Genomic DNA, 15011 nt, shown 5'->3' on the forward strand with positions numbered 1-15011 from the left:
TAAACATGTTACATTGAATAAAAACACGAAAAATATATCCAGTTTGGTAGAAAAGTAACTTATCTTGCCTTTAATAACATTTATTTGTTATATATTTGTTTTTTGACATCTTTTTCGAATCTATGTGTACAGTAATACAAACCCGTTGTTTCATTTTAATACAGCAATCTCGAGTTCAGGTGTCTTTATTTTCCGGAGTTATTCACATTTTTTTTAAATTTTTATGTGGGTGAGGAGGAGGATGTGGTATGTGGTTTGATGGAAAAGCCTTCTGTAAATCAGAGATCTCGTTAGATTTATCTTTACCGGTCCCATGGATACTTTCGACTTGTAGAGATTCCTGCACCTGCAAACTCGGTCCCAGAAATTGATAGATTCTGATTATGAATTAGTGAATACCAACTCACACCCTTACAAGTTAGTGAATGAATACCCGTAACTACACTAGTAAACATTCAAAAGGCATTTACCAGAAGACTCAGCAGAAACCGGAAGTAAAAACACACACGAAACTTAGGGATAACCAAATTAATTATATTTTCCTTAAAAATTTAGTCATATCTTAATTTAATTTTTTTATTTATGATATAAAGTTTATGCATTGCTAAAATGTCCGCAGGACAAAAGGTCCCTATATTGAGCTTGAGTTATTAACTGCGTTATCTCCCCTTGTTAACCTATGTCTCGCCCCTCAAAATGTCCACGCTTATTTCTATCCGTAATATTGGAAGATTACAAAATGTTTGGAAACTTTCTTGTAGAAGTAAGTTAATATATTTCTCCATATGTTCCTAATTGAAAACTATTTCATAATCATAAAATTATGATTACTTTAAATGATCTTTTTTTAGAGTAAAACCATCGAAGACCTTGACAACATACCTAACTAGCGAGGTTACCAAGGTCTTTTTTAACGCAACGATGAAACTAACGAATTGGATACTTCAGGTCTAAATATTTATCGAAACCAAAAGAGTACTCGGTACAAAATCAGGAGCTATCTGTGTTCGGTTGGATTTAGTCGTCATCATCGAGACAAAGACTTCCTGTTTGAAGTCGTTTGGGTTTGCCAAGTTTTGTACTCATTTTTATTTATTAATTTGTTCGGTTAGAACGAAAAAAATAGCTACCATAAGCATTGCACAAAGAAAACTCTTGATAAGTGCTAAAAGAAAAAAAAAATGAAAATTAAACAAAATACTGGTAGAAAAAATAAATGTCACTGATGTAAAATGTAATTTTTTTTTTTTTTTTAAATTTTGTTCCAACTGAAGAATGGACGTTCGGTTTGTTTTGAACGGTTCAAATTGAACCAAAATAACGTTATAAAATATATTAAATCAGGTGCTGGTTTCATGTGCGGTGCTCAGATTTTTGCCGCATTTTCGCATCGCGAAATACTAGCTCTGCTAGAAACCTGCGACCGGTGTCACACAATAATATTCCCTTTTGCAAAAATATTCCTCTTTCTTTCTTCTTTCTGACGAAAACTAATTAATGTTTACTTTTTACAATTTCTTTTTACAATTTATACATCTGTTTTATTCATATTTTGTGAAAACTTGAAAATCACTTCGTTTTTTTTTGGGGGGGGGGGGCTGAAAAAGAAAAAATTAAAAAGACTAAAACTTCCTACAGAAAGGAGCACTCGCACTCGCACTGGCCACTGTTTACTTGTTAAATTAAAAACGTGCGTCTTTTTGGAGAAGTTTTTTTTTTTTTTTTAAATCACAACTTTTTTTAAAAATTAAATTATTTTTTCACCTCAAACAAGGCACATCGCAACTTTGATGTAGGGGCTACTATCAGGGACATAAGCTACAGGGGTACTATGTAGGAAGTTGGGCAGCAAGATGTCGGTTCATGTTACACTTGAACTTCTGCATGTCAGTACAGTTGGGGAAGCAGGAACCCTGAAGGGAATTCCAAAGTCTAGCAGTTCTGAGGAAGAAACTACTGGAGTAGAAGGCTCTCTTACATCTAGGGATCTCTACTGTGAAGGAGTGGGATTTAGCTGCTTGTCGGGTTTGTCGGGGTATTTACGTCGATGGGGTACAAGTGCTTCCAGTTCGTTGGAGCATTCTCTGTTAAAGTGCTTGTAGAACAGGCAGAGGGATGCTACATTTCGTCGATGGGACAGAGGCTGAAGCTTAGATGACAATTCAGGACCTATCAGGTTGGTGACTCTCTTTTTAACCTTGTCTAGGAGCAAGAGACTAGTGGTAGATGCACCAAATATGGCAACAATACTCCATACATGGGTGAATGATGGCCTTATAGAGGTACAGAATACTTTCGAGCGTTAGTAGCTTTCTAGCACGGCAGAGAGAACCTACCTTTGAAGCGGTCCTGGCAATGCTCTCAATGTAATTGTTCCAACTCATATGTACGTTAGGCCGAGGAGTTTAAAAGATGTAATTTCAGATAAAGAGTCTTTGGCCATAGCTATTCGTGGTAGAGAAGGTTTCTTGTAATTATTGAAGGAATCAAGTTTAGTCTTGGCAGCATTGAATATAACCATCCATTTTTGTCCCCATTTCACTACAGATTGGAGATCATCCTCTAGTGTTTCTGCCATTTCTTTAGATATGTGTTCATTTGTTTTCCTGTTGTGGTGTCATCAGCATATATACCCATCTCACAGACAATTTTGTCAGGGAGGTAATTTATGAATATTAGGAATAATAGAGGTCCAAGGATAGACCCTTGAGGCACTCCCGCATTTATATCATATTGTTTAGATGTATAACCATTGGGGACAATTTGGATTTTTCTCTTATCTCAGAAGGATTTAATTATGTGAAGTATTCGTCCAGTAATAACATATGAACTAATTTTTCTGAGAAGACCTTCATGCCATACTCTGTCAAAAGCCTTAGATATATCTAGAGCTATCGCTCTACCCTCCCCTGCTTTGTCCAGTGAATGATATATATGTTCAGAGATTACAGTTAGGATGTCTGCTGTGGAACAGGCTTGCCTACTACCATATTGTTGGTCAGTCAGAAGTTTAGCATCTAGAGTTTGGTTAATTAGAAGGGGTGATTTTTAGATTGTCTAATGTGGCGTCTATCCGCAAAGGAAAGTCAGGCAGGGGGTGGTTAGCAGGGCCCAGTGTGGAGTTGGAGGCAAACCGATTGGCAAGCATGTTTGTTAGCCTTCTCGGTTGCTGAGCAAACAACCTCATGATTGTTGGATAGTGGGGGAATTGTTGATTGCCCATTATTTACTACACTGCTGTAGATTTTCCAGAAATTACGGGTTCCTAAATTCCGTGCTCCGATGCGTTTTTTTGGTGGATTCAGTAAATTGTTTCTTAGCTGTCGCTATTTCTTTCTTACTTCTGGCTTCTATATACTTCTGTCTGTTTGAACTGGACTTATGTCGGTTAAATCTGTGGTACGCATGCTGCCTTTGCGCAATGGCAGCTGCACAAGTAGAAGTCAACCATTGGGGAGAGTGGGGCTTATCAAGGATAAAACACACTCGAGGATAAGTTTGTGTTTTTTTCCCTAAAACAAAATAAAAACAATTAAACTTTATCCAGAAAAGGCTCACGTTGTTTACTCATAAAAATAAAATGTGAGACTTTTCTCTATAAGTTTTTTTTTTTTACATAGGCATCACCACTTATCAAGGCCCAAGGGCCACTCGAGGATAAGGGTTAAAGAGTGTACAGTAGTCAATTGGACAATATAGTAATTGTCAGTAATGGAAATTCAGTAAATTTGTTAACTTAAGAGGAACAGCTTATCAAGAACTTGTTTGCATTGGACTTGAATACAACCATATTGTAGTCAGCTGGAAAGCAGGAAAACGGAAGACAATTCCACAGGCGTGTAGTTCTAAGAAAGAAGCTTTTTTTATGGAATCTATGTTTAGGTTTAGGCACAGATAAAGGGTGGGGGAAATTATTGATAGTGTTTTCAGCTAGACGAGTGTTTCTTGTGAAAGTTTGGAGAGGGGGGACTGGTGAGGGATTGAGGCTCAGTCTAGCACTTGCCATGAAAATAACAATAACGTAAAGACAAACTCACTACATCTCTTCTGTGAGATAGAAGTTGCAGGGAAGAAAAAAGAACATCTCCTATGAGGCTATGAAGTCTATTTTGAACTCTATCAAGGCAGCAAGTCCTTTTTAGCAGCTCCTGCCCAGATGTGGCAACAGTATTCCATCCTTGGACGTACTTGGCTCTTATATAGATAGAAAATTGCATCAGCAGTGAGATATCTACTGGATCGATAGAAGGATCCCACCATTTTTCCAACGGCTTTGGCAACAGATTTGATGTACTTGTTCCATTTCAGATCAGGAGTAAAGGTCAAGCCCAGAAGCTTGTCAAAACATGAGGCCTCCTACAGACGAGATCCATTCATTTCAATTGATACCAGATGGTGATCAGAGCGTTGATGATGTAATGATAGAAGCTTGGTTTTAGATACATTAAAAGTAACCAGCAACTCCTTTCCCCATTGTACCACCTGCTCAATATCATAGGAGAGAGTCTGAGAGAACTTGGTCATTTATGGTCTTAGATGTGCTACCATGCATGGAAGTGTCATCAGCATAAATGTCTACGAATGATGTAAGGATGTGATTTGGAAGATAATTAATGTAGATCAGGAAGAGAGTTGGGCCCAGGATTGACCCCTGAGGGACTCCAGCATTAATACCGAGAGCTTCTGATTTCTGCTCGTCAACAATTACTGTTATGAACCTATCAGAGAGAAATGATTTAATAACTGAGAAGACATTTCTAGCTATACTGTAGCTGGAGATCTTGTGAAGTAAACTTTTATGCCATACCCTATCAAAGACTTTTGATATCTCAAGAACAATTGCCCTAGAAAGGTTTCCTCCATTGAGAGATTCACTAATCCTATGAGATATAACTGTAAGCACATCTGCTGTAGATCTAGCAGAACGGAAACCATATTGAGTGTCACTAAGAAGGTTATTTTTGTTGAGATGGTTGATTACTTCTGTATTTAACACAGATTCCAGCAACTTACTCATGACGCACAGGTGACTTATTGGCCTGTACTGAGAGGGAGATGGCCAATCACCTGAATTCTTAAATACAGGGCAAACTGGTGAGATTTTCCAGAGTGATGGGAAGCAATTCTCCTTAAGACAACGTTTAAACAGTTTTGTAAGTATGGGTGCTAGTTCTGGTTGAAGTTTTTGGAATACTATAATTGGAATACTGTCAGGGCCGGTTGCTTTACTGGAATCAAGGTTTTTTGATTAGCTTAGCAACATCACATACAGATATGCGTGTTTTCTGATAAGGAAGGAAATATTGCAGGTTGATGGTTGCAAAGGGTAGAATTGGCTGCAAAGTTTTTGGTTGCAAAGGGTAGAATTAGCTGCAAAGTTTTTGGCAAAGAGTTTGGCTTTGTCTGATGCTGAGTTGTTTTTACTTTTTGTTTTAGGGAAAAAAACTTATCCTCGAGTGTGTTTTATCCTTGTATTTATCATCTTTGTAATTTTACGAGTGAACAAAGATAAGTTTAATTTTTTTACCTTTTTCTTTTTTTGAAAAAACCCCAGTGATTTTCAAGTTTTATGTGAATAAAAACTTGTATAAATTGCAAAAAGTAATTTAGTTTTTAATTATAATTCAACATGAACATAAATTTGTCAGCCTGTAAAAGGGGATTATTTTTGTACGACACCGACCGTAGGTTTCTACCAGAGCTAGTCTTTCGTGATGCGAAAATGCAGCTAAAATCTGAACACCCTACATGAAACCAGCACCAAAAAGTCACTATTTATAAGTAGGTATGATATTAATTTTCAACACTCATAACAAAAAATGGTTAAATAACTATGAATATGGAAATTAAAAAAAAAGTTTAAAATGGAACGAAATTTAAAGTTCCGTTCCATTTTTAAAACAACCGTAAAGCAGAGCGTTCTCTGCAAGTTTTACCAAAATTTTGTCCATCTTATCAGTATAAAGTAAATAATGCTTGTATGCGATTTAACCCTGATCCTTCCTCTTCAATGTAGAGTAAAAATTACGACAAATTCATTTCATTTTTACAGTGACATAACATATCACCAAATTTTATGACTTTCTTCAGGACATTAAAGCCTTGGAAAGGGTAGAAAATCTTGCTATATTTAAAGGAAAGGAGTTCTCTTCTAAATTAACTTTGTTAGAGAACATACAGGGTGCAGTTTTCCTGTTAGTATTATTGAGACAAGGTAACGGTGATACTGGCCATATTATTTCTTCATTGTATAACCAATCAGGTCCATGTATCCAGAATTGAAATAATTGATGAAACTTGGAGGCAGGAATCCTTCTAGTCAACAAGTCCGCCGGATTCTCCGAAGAAGACGCATACTTGAACTTTGGAGATGTACCATATTTAAGGTTTATCTCCCTTGAAAATATCAGATATTCTGTTTTCTGCAAAAATGTTTTTCTTTGATCCTTTGCTATCAAGACCCATGAAAGTACCACTTGCGAATCCGACACAAGATAGAAAGCAAGGACATTAATGAGAGCCAAGGCTTCCAAAATTTGAGGAACAACCTTGATGTGGCCATAAGTTTCAGAGTGGGGAGTGATTTCCCCTTGGAGCCACTTTGGCCGTAGCAAATAATAAGGAACATAGGATTGCCTGCTTCGCATACAAAGTAAATCCATATGCCTGTTTTGACGTGTCACAGAAACAGATATACTCTATAGGCGAGTTCTCTGATAATACACATCTAGGGAACTCAAAATCATGTAAACTGTTCAACTCCTTGGCATGTACTTGCCATAAGGTGAGGAAATTATCGGGAATTTGTTGATCCCACGACAACATGTTCTTCCACAGTTGACTGATAATAATTCTTCTCTGCATTATTACAGGGAGCAATAGCGATAAAGGATCTTGAAACTGGTGAAAGAATCCCACGCTTGGTGTTGGACCGATGATCCACTGCAACAGGATTAAGTTTGAAGGAATCATTAAGTGGAGAATATAAGTAACCCAGTACCTTTTCCAGGGTTGGAAAGGGAATAGAGATTGAGTTGTCTTTCACCATTTTGCTTGGCAACTGTGAACTGTTAGAATTGCAGGTCTGAAATTTGAAACCTGCTCCCTCCAGTCTAGATCGCACAGTGCTACAAACTTTAAGAAGTGCATTTTAATTGGAATTGGTATAGACCAGATTATCTATGTAAAAGTGATTATAATGTGAGAAGCCAAATCACCTACATAATGGTCAGCATGGAAATTAAGAATGAAGCTTAATATGACAAGGCATTAAACCCGAATATTATTGTGTTATATTTGAAGGCATGCAACTCACCATTTATTTTCAGAAAAAACAAAACCTATTCTTCAAGAAGATCTGCAAAAAGGCCTTGCGAATATCACCCAGTAGAACATGATCATTTTTTTCGGTAACCCAACAGCAAATCCAAGACCTGGGCCATCAAATTGGTCCCTGAATAAGCAGCATTTTTGATAGAGGTGCCTCCTCATTTTTTCAACAAGCAATTGAAGACTGGACAGATTTTAGTGGTTACCCCTAACCCTTCCTTAATTATCGGACGGTGGGATATCCAAATATAATTATAATAATCTTTCAGAGGGACCGAAAATGATTGAATAATTCTCCCGTCTCCATATTCCCTGAAGGTAATCATCATATAATCCTTTTTTTTTTTTTCAAAGGAATTGGCTACTCTCTCCATAACCTTTAGAGAGATAACAAAATTCGAATCGAGATAGTTTATCATAATCACAAGGCAGATCTATATAATACTTTTTGTCTTTCAGTACGAAAGACTTCTCAAAGTTTCTTATCATTTCTTCATCGTGAGAAGATAACTTAGTATTGTCATTGATCCCTATAGAATCAAGAGAGAAAAATTTCTCTATTCCTTGTTCAACCGAAGAAACATTATTGAAGCGCGTCCTCGTACATCACAACAAGATTCAAAATACTGTCAATTAAATAAGATTGATAAGAAGGTAGAGAATTCACAATCTTATCGAAGGGAGATAACTCCTCCTTCACAGAATTATTGGACAAAAATCTATGTCCTTCCCCAATATATTTAGAAATTTTCCAAGCACTACCACCAAAGCATTCAACCACACGAAAATTCTTAATCCGCTGGATCAGGTCTAACCTAATGATGCCATTAATATCATAGTGGTTTAATTGTTTATAAGCAGGAAAAAGATGGAAACCTTTACTGGTTAGATTAGTAGTAATCTCATCAAAATTATCTACCTTGAATTTCAACTTTAAAACTATTTTTATATAAAACACATAGGCTGAAATAAAACCTGAAAAAATTTCATTTTTGAATATTTTTTTCAACATTTTTTTTATTAGACTAAATGTACGATAATCAAGGCTGCCATATTGTTTTTAAAATTTGGCCTTTCTAAGGTTTGACTGATTGGCCTTTTTAAGGCCAAATTTGGCTTTTTTACGCTCTTTCATTACAAAAATGGAGGCCAAAACAGTTCCAAGAGCGTAAAAAAGGCCAATTTGTCAACTTTAGACTAAATTTTAAAAGCAATATGGCGGCCTCGATTGTTGTACATTTAAGTCTAATAAAAATTATGAAAAAAAATAATGAATTTTTTTTCTGTTTTTTTTTTTCAGCCTTTTGATCTAACAATGTATTATATGTAAAAATAAATAATTTTTTAAAACTTTTTGTCTGTCAAATAATTTACGCCGCTAAACTACACATTTGCCTAAATATGTATATAAAATAATCAGAAAAAGACATACTTCAATTAAAATTTAAAAAACGACCAAACTGCTTAAAAAAAGATAAATTCACGAAATTTGGCTTAAAAACGTCAAGTGGTTTTCTAATGATCAACTTACTAGAACGTTGCATTAGAAAATGAGCACACCTACAAAAAATTGAATATTAGTTTTTTTTAATTTTTTTTTTATAATCTGGTAGATTCCTGGTCCATTCAATAATAATCTGCTGAAAAAAGTTTAAAAAGATGAAACTAAAAAATATAGAGAGGAGTACCGCTCGTACATGTGAACCAATCTCTGTCTCCTCTCGACTATTAGCACCTATTTTTTAACTAGGAATTTTCAAGTTCAGTACCATTTTTATGGTACCTTTTGTTTACTAAATTGTTACAGAATAATTAACGATTATGGTATGTTTACCTGAACTAGCTGAACCTTTAACAGCCCTGACAATTTGGAAGCTTAACTCATTGTTCTAAGGGAGGTAACTCTATTTTACTAACGAATGTAAGAAAAAAATGATTTTTTTTCAACAACTTCATTTGATTATTAACAAAACAAAGTGTAAAATGCGATAATATTGTAATGTTTCTTAAACCATCTGAGAAATTGTAAGAAAAACTTTTCCAACTGCTTTCGTAAAATTCTATGTTACATCCTTTAGAACAATAAGTTAAGCTTCCAAATTTCCTGGGCTAAAAATATTTTTAATAAAAAATATGCTGATTCTTCTATCTGATAAATTTTTGAAGAATAACATAAGAAACTGCCCCTGATAATAGTAATAGGATAGGTATCCCAAACCAAAATTTTATTTTCATTATATCTAAATAAAATTAATGTGGTCATATAAATTTTTGAAGAATAACATAAGAAACTGCCCCTGATAATAGTAATAGGATAGGTATCCCAAACCAAAATTTTATTTTCATTATATCTAAATAAAATTAATGTGGTCATATAAATTTTTGAAGAATAACATAAGAAACTGCCCCTGATAATAGTAATAGGATAGGTATCCCAAACCAAAATTTTATTTTCATTATATCTAAATAAAATTAATATGGTCATATAGATTTTTGTAAACCATAAACAAAAATACCAAATTTATTTTCGCAGCTTAATTAGCCATCAAGTTATGATCGTTCAAATTTTGTTGGAAAGTTGAAAATTTGCTATCATGGTCCAGAAGCCAAATTTCACAGTATATAACTAAAAATGTAAGCTACTGACAAGTGAAAAATCCTTGTAAATGTAATGTCATCTTGTGATAAATGAAAATTAATACTAATGAAAGCAATAATTATTAGATGAAACCAACCTAAACACTAGGCAAAATCCCACCACCAATGGAAAAAAAGTGCAAATATGACACAGAAATGCAACTTTGTTCATATCAATTTCATTTCAATAGCAAATGTATTGATTCTTCTTAGTATGATTCATAACACATTAGAGATCAAGATAATTTTTTCTTTTAATTATAAATTGATAAAACCACTCAATTGTGGACATGTAAAAGCAATTGAACAGACAATTTGGTAAAAATGGCAAAAAAGGGTTTTAAAAAATGAGTCAAAAGTATGCGTTACTGAAATTGCTGTAAAAATGTAACCATTGGAGGTAGAAGCTTAAAACTTTGCAACTTTACTAATTTTGGGGTGAGGAATTCAAAAAATGTTTGCCTTGTTTCTAATAACAAAACTTTTTGCCACAGAAATATTTTTACTTTGGGGAATTTAAACTCAGCAAAAAAGGACCAACAACAATAAGATTTAGAAATTTATTATATAAAAAGTCACAAGTCATTTTTTTCAAGCATCGAAAAACTTTCAATTTAAAAGACAAGTAAAAAAGTAAGATATTTTATAGGCAGAGGTCTTACTACAATTCCTTTCCTTATTGATTTTCTCTCAGAATTCTTCTATTGTAAATATATCAGGAACACTCTAAATCCTACCATCACTTGAAACTGGCATTACCTCAAAACTCCATCTGTAAACAAATGCTGACTCTACCTGTGCAATGTCATCTGACAAAGGCCATCAAAAAAAGTCTTTTCTACCTTTGGTTTGCGATAAAAATTTTATTACAGCGCTGGATGCAAATATAACCTCAATGACTTGGCCAATCGTAAAAGTTGGTGTCATAGTAGACAGCAACCCATTGTCCTTGATGCTCATAACTGAAGATATCCTGAGATGGTTCTTCATCACAACTGCAGGAGTTATCTGAATGTTCAGCAGATTCACTAAGGGACTTTTTTTGTTGCTTTGGAGGTGGAAATGAATCAACTGGATTTCTTCTCGAGTAGTCAGAGCAATTTCCAGTTGAACTTTATTTCCACTGGTGTTGATTTTGACACTTAACAAAACCTTGAGAATATCTCTGTTCAAGTTTATCAAAACCACCTGATAGAACATATAGATCTGGGGGGGGGGGGTACTTCTACAGTTTATCGCCGAAAATGGACACGCCATTTTTTTTCGTGCACCTTTCGTTAAAATTTGAAGGAGAAATCAGTATTTTAAACTATGACCGAAGCATGAAATAAATAACAAAAAAGTTAAACTAATAATTTTTCAGTTTCATTTGAATTAATTTTTTGTTGACCCTTTAAAGTTGCTTTAATTAAAAAAAAATGTTTCATTAAAATTATTTATTTGTTCGGAAAGAAAAAAAACAAACTATTTTATAAAAATCCAATGTTGCTTTCATTACAAATTGTTTTATTAAAATTATATTTTCTTATGCAAACTTTTCAATAAATGTTTTTACAATTATATTTTGATAAATTTTTATACAGTAAATGTTTTGGTTTTTAAATGGCGTTCGCCCAGTTTAGACAATTATGAATATGTCATTTTCATTTTCTGTTTTTAATAATAAAAATATATATACGTTTCATGAAAAACATTCCCGTCTTCATTAATTAAAAATCGAAACGTTTTCAAGTAAATAATTATGGATATATGGTCTCTTTTACTTTATTTATTTACTTTTTTTCATAGTTCTTTCCGGAAGTAAGTAATATCTAGTTTAATTTTTTTGTTATTTATTTCTAACTTCGGTCATAGTTTAAAATACTGATTTCTCCCTCAGATTGTAATGACAGGTGCGCGAAAAAAAAAGGGCGTCTCCATTTTCGTGATAAACTGTAGAAGTACCATCTCGGGAATTATTAAATAAAAAAAAAAATGATTTTTACGGTGAAATTAATTTTTTCATGCACATAACTTAACTATATTTTCAGTTCTTATTTTTCAAGTAATGTACAGTGTAATTAAAAAATAATTTAACAAAATCTTCAAATTTATCAAAAACACTTGATAGAAGATAAACAAAAAAAAATGCACATTTTTACGTGAAATTAATTTTTTTTATTTACACATGACTTGTTGCACATAAGTTAAAACTTAGCTATATTTTGTTAATTTTTTCATTTACGTGCCCCGTAATTATATTTTCAGTTCTTATTTTTCAAGTAATGTACAGTGTAATTAAAAAATAATTTAACAAAATCTTCAAATTTATCAAAAACACTTGATAGAACATAAACAAAAAAAAATGCACATTTTTATGTGAAATTATTTTTTTTATTTACACATGACTTAAAACGTAGCTATATTTTGTTAATTTTTTTTTAAAAGTAATGTAACTGCACAGTCTAATAAAAAAAAAAAATAATTAAATGTTAGATATATCAAAAACGCCCGGCAGAACATAAGAGAAATAAGTAAACAAAAAAAAAATGAGGCACATTTTTTTTAATGAAAAAAAATTTTCCGTCAGTCACACGTAACTAAAAATGTTTGTTTGGTTTAAAATGTACCCAGTTTAATTTTTTAAAAGATAATTTATCAATGCGGAAGTTTATCCAACCGAAAGAAGATAAAGCAAAGAACATATGAAAGTTTGAAAGAAGATATAGAAAATAAACAACTGATATTATTTTTTAAATTGTAAATTTTCATTTCTTTTATTGACGTGCTTGTCACACTAAAAATATTATTTTAAACAATAACTTTCTATAACTTTTAAATAAACAAAAACAAATCTGTAGTGAAACAAGTTGTTTATTTACGTTTTCATTGGGTAGTGAGGCTCATTGTGCTGACAGGTCACTTGGCATTAAGTTGTAAATCTCGATGTGTAGGTACAGTCACCTTTATTAGTGGCACTCCTTGATTTATGAGCCTAGTAATATGACACCAACAGATTATTAAAGAGGAGATATTTCTCTACAAATCTGTGAGATTTTCGGAATTTTTTCAATTGAATTTCTTTCATATTTCTTTCACTGAAGTTTTCAAGTTGGATTTTTTTTTGTGAAAAACGACTTAAAACCCTTTTTTAAGCTCACCATATTGATAAGTGACCTTTTTTCTTTAAAATGGTACTATTTTTTTTATACCTAGAGACTCACAATATTGTGCGTACCAAATTTAAAAAACACCAACATTTTTTTTGTGTAAAAAATAAAGCCGCATTCACCAAAATTAGTGACATAACTTGAAGTAACCTGGAAAAAAAACTATAAAGACACAAGAAAAAAAATTATCTATATATATAAAAGCGAAAATGTACGTGTGTATGTATGAACGCTTTTCCTCGATGTCCACAAAAGGCTTCTTTCAGAGAAGAAGCGCTTGCTCGCTTCACAACTTCTTAAAACTTTTTATATCATCTATAAATTGTAATATCTCAGAGTTATCCACGGAGCTCGCCTGTCTATTTAATTTTATTGATTTTCAAACGTTAATTATTCCACATTTCCCCGCATCGGCACGCGTTACATTGGGTTTTCGGTATAAAAAAAAGCGAAACTCGACTCTAATCACAGGCCGCAAGCCAGTTGCCTCAAGAGAGCTAAGTAATGTTTGTTGACTTCGTCATATCAGACCTAATAAACTGGGAGCGGGTTTTTAAAAACAAACAAGCCGATTTATTCACCTCATTCAAAACTGTCCCGTAAAAAATAACTGCTGAATACCTATTGCCGTCACGTCAATCAAAAACACGCACCTGTTTGTATTTTTACCACTTTACTATTTTCCAACTGCACGTCGTGAAGGCTTCGTTTTTTTTTCACATTTTCGGGGTTTTTTCACATACCCCGAAAAACACCTGGGCAACGCCGGGTACCCCTCGCTAGTATATCTATAAATCAAAAAGATTAAATTTTATTTAAATCAAAACTTTATCAAAATAACCCAAAAATAAACGAGATATCGCAAGTTAAAGTTAAGGAAAATTTAACTTTATTTACCAGTTTTCACATCCTAAACTAGTTTGGGATACCTAGTAATAATTACATTTTGGGATCTGATTTACAAGCATTTTTTTTTTTTTTCAAAAAGGAAGTCAGTTTGTTACTAGAATATGTACTTCTATCAATAGTATGATAACTTAAATATGTACTTCTATCAATAGTATGATAACTTAAATATGTACTTCTATCAATAGTATGATAACTTAAATATGTACTTCTATCAATAGTATGATAACTTAAATATGTACTTCTATCAATAGTATGATAACTTAAATATGTACTTCTATCAATAGTATGATAACTTAAATATGTACTTCTATCAATAGTATGATAACTTAAATATGTACTTCTATCAATAGTATGATAACTTAAATATGTACTTCTATCAATAGTATGATAACTTAAATATGTACTTCTATCAATAGTATGATAACTTAAATATGTACTTCTATCAATAGTATGATAACTTAAACATGTACTTCTATCAATAGTATGATAACTTAAATATGTACTTCTATCAATAGTATGATAACTTAAACATGTACTTCTATCAATAGTATGATAACTTAAACATGTACTTCTATCAATAGTATGATAACTTAAACATGTACTTCTATCAATAGTATGATAACTTAAACATGTACTTCTATCAATAGTATGATAACTTAAACATGTACTTCTATCAATAGTATGATAACTTAAACATGTACTTCTGTCAATAGTATGATAACTTAAATATGTACTTCTGTCAATAGTATGATAACTTAAACATGTACTTCTATCAATAGTATGATAACTTAAACATGTACTTCTATCAATAGTATGATAACTTAAACATGTACTTCTATCAATAGTATGATAACTTAAACATGTACTTCTATCAATAGTATGATAACTTAAACATGTACTTCTATCAATAGTATGATAACTTAAACATGTACTTCTATCAATAGTATGATAACTTAAATATGTACTTCTATCAATAGTATGATAACT

The 15011-nt window shown here is 32.7% G+C and overlaps 1 protein-coding gene across 1 annotated transcript in view; it reads left to right on the top strand.

Annotated features, from left to right (window-relative positions):
* The first annotated feature begins 611 nt into the window (after positions 1-611).
* The window catches only part of LOC145247354 (large ribosomal subunit protein bL19m-like), a 106495-nt gene continuing 92095 nt past the window's right edge, over positions 612-15011 (top strand). Inside the window, exon 1 of the mRNA XM_080109032.1 lies at positions 612-763. Coding sequence (XP_079965158.1) covers positions 697-763 — 67 coding nt within the window. The 5' untranslated portion in view covers positions 612-696. The remainder of the gene's footprint in view (positions 764-15011) is intronic.

This window comes from Euprymna scolopes, chromosome 25 (genome assembly GCF_053919585.1).
Source record: "Euprymna scolopes isolate OS-2025 chromosome 25, ASM5391958v1, whole genome shotgun sequence".
In the NCBI taxonomy this organism is placed as follows: Eukaryota; Metazoa; Mollusca; class Cephalopoda; order Sepiida; family Sepiolidae; genus Euprymna; species Euprymna scolopes.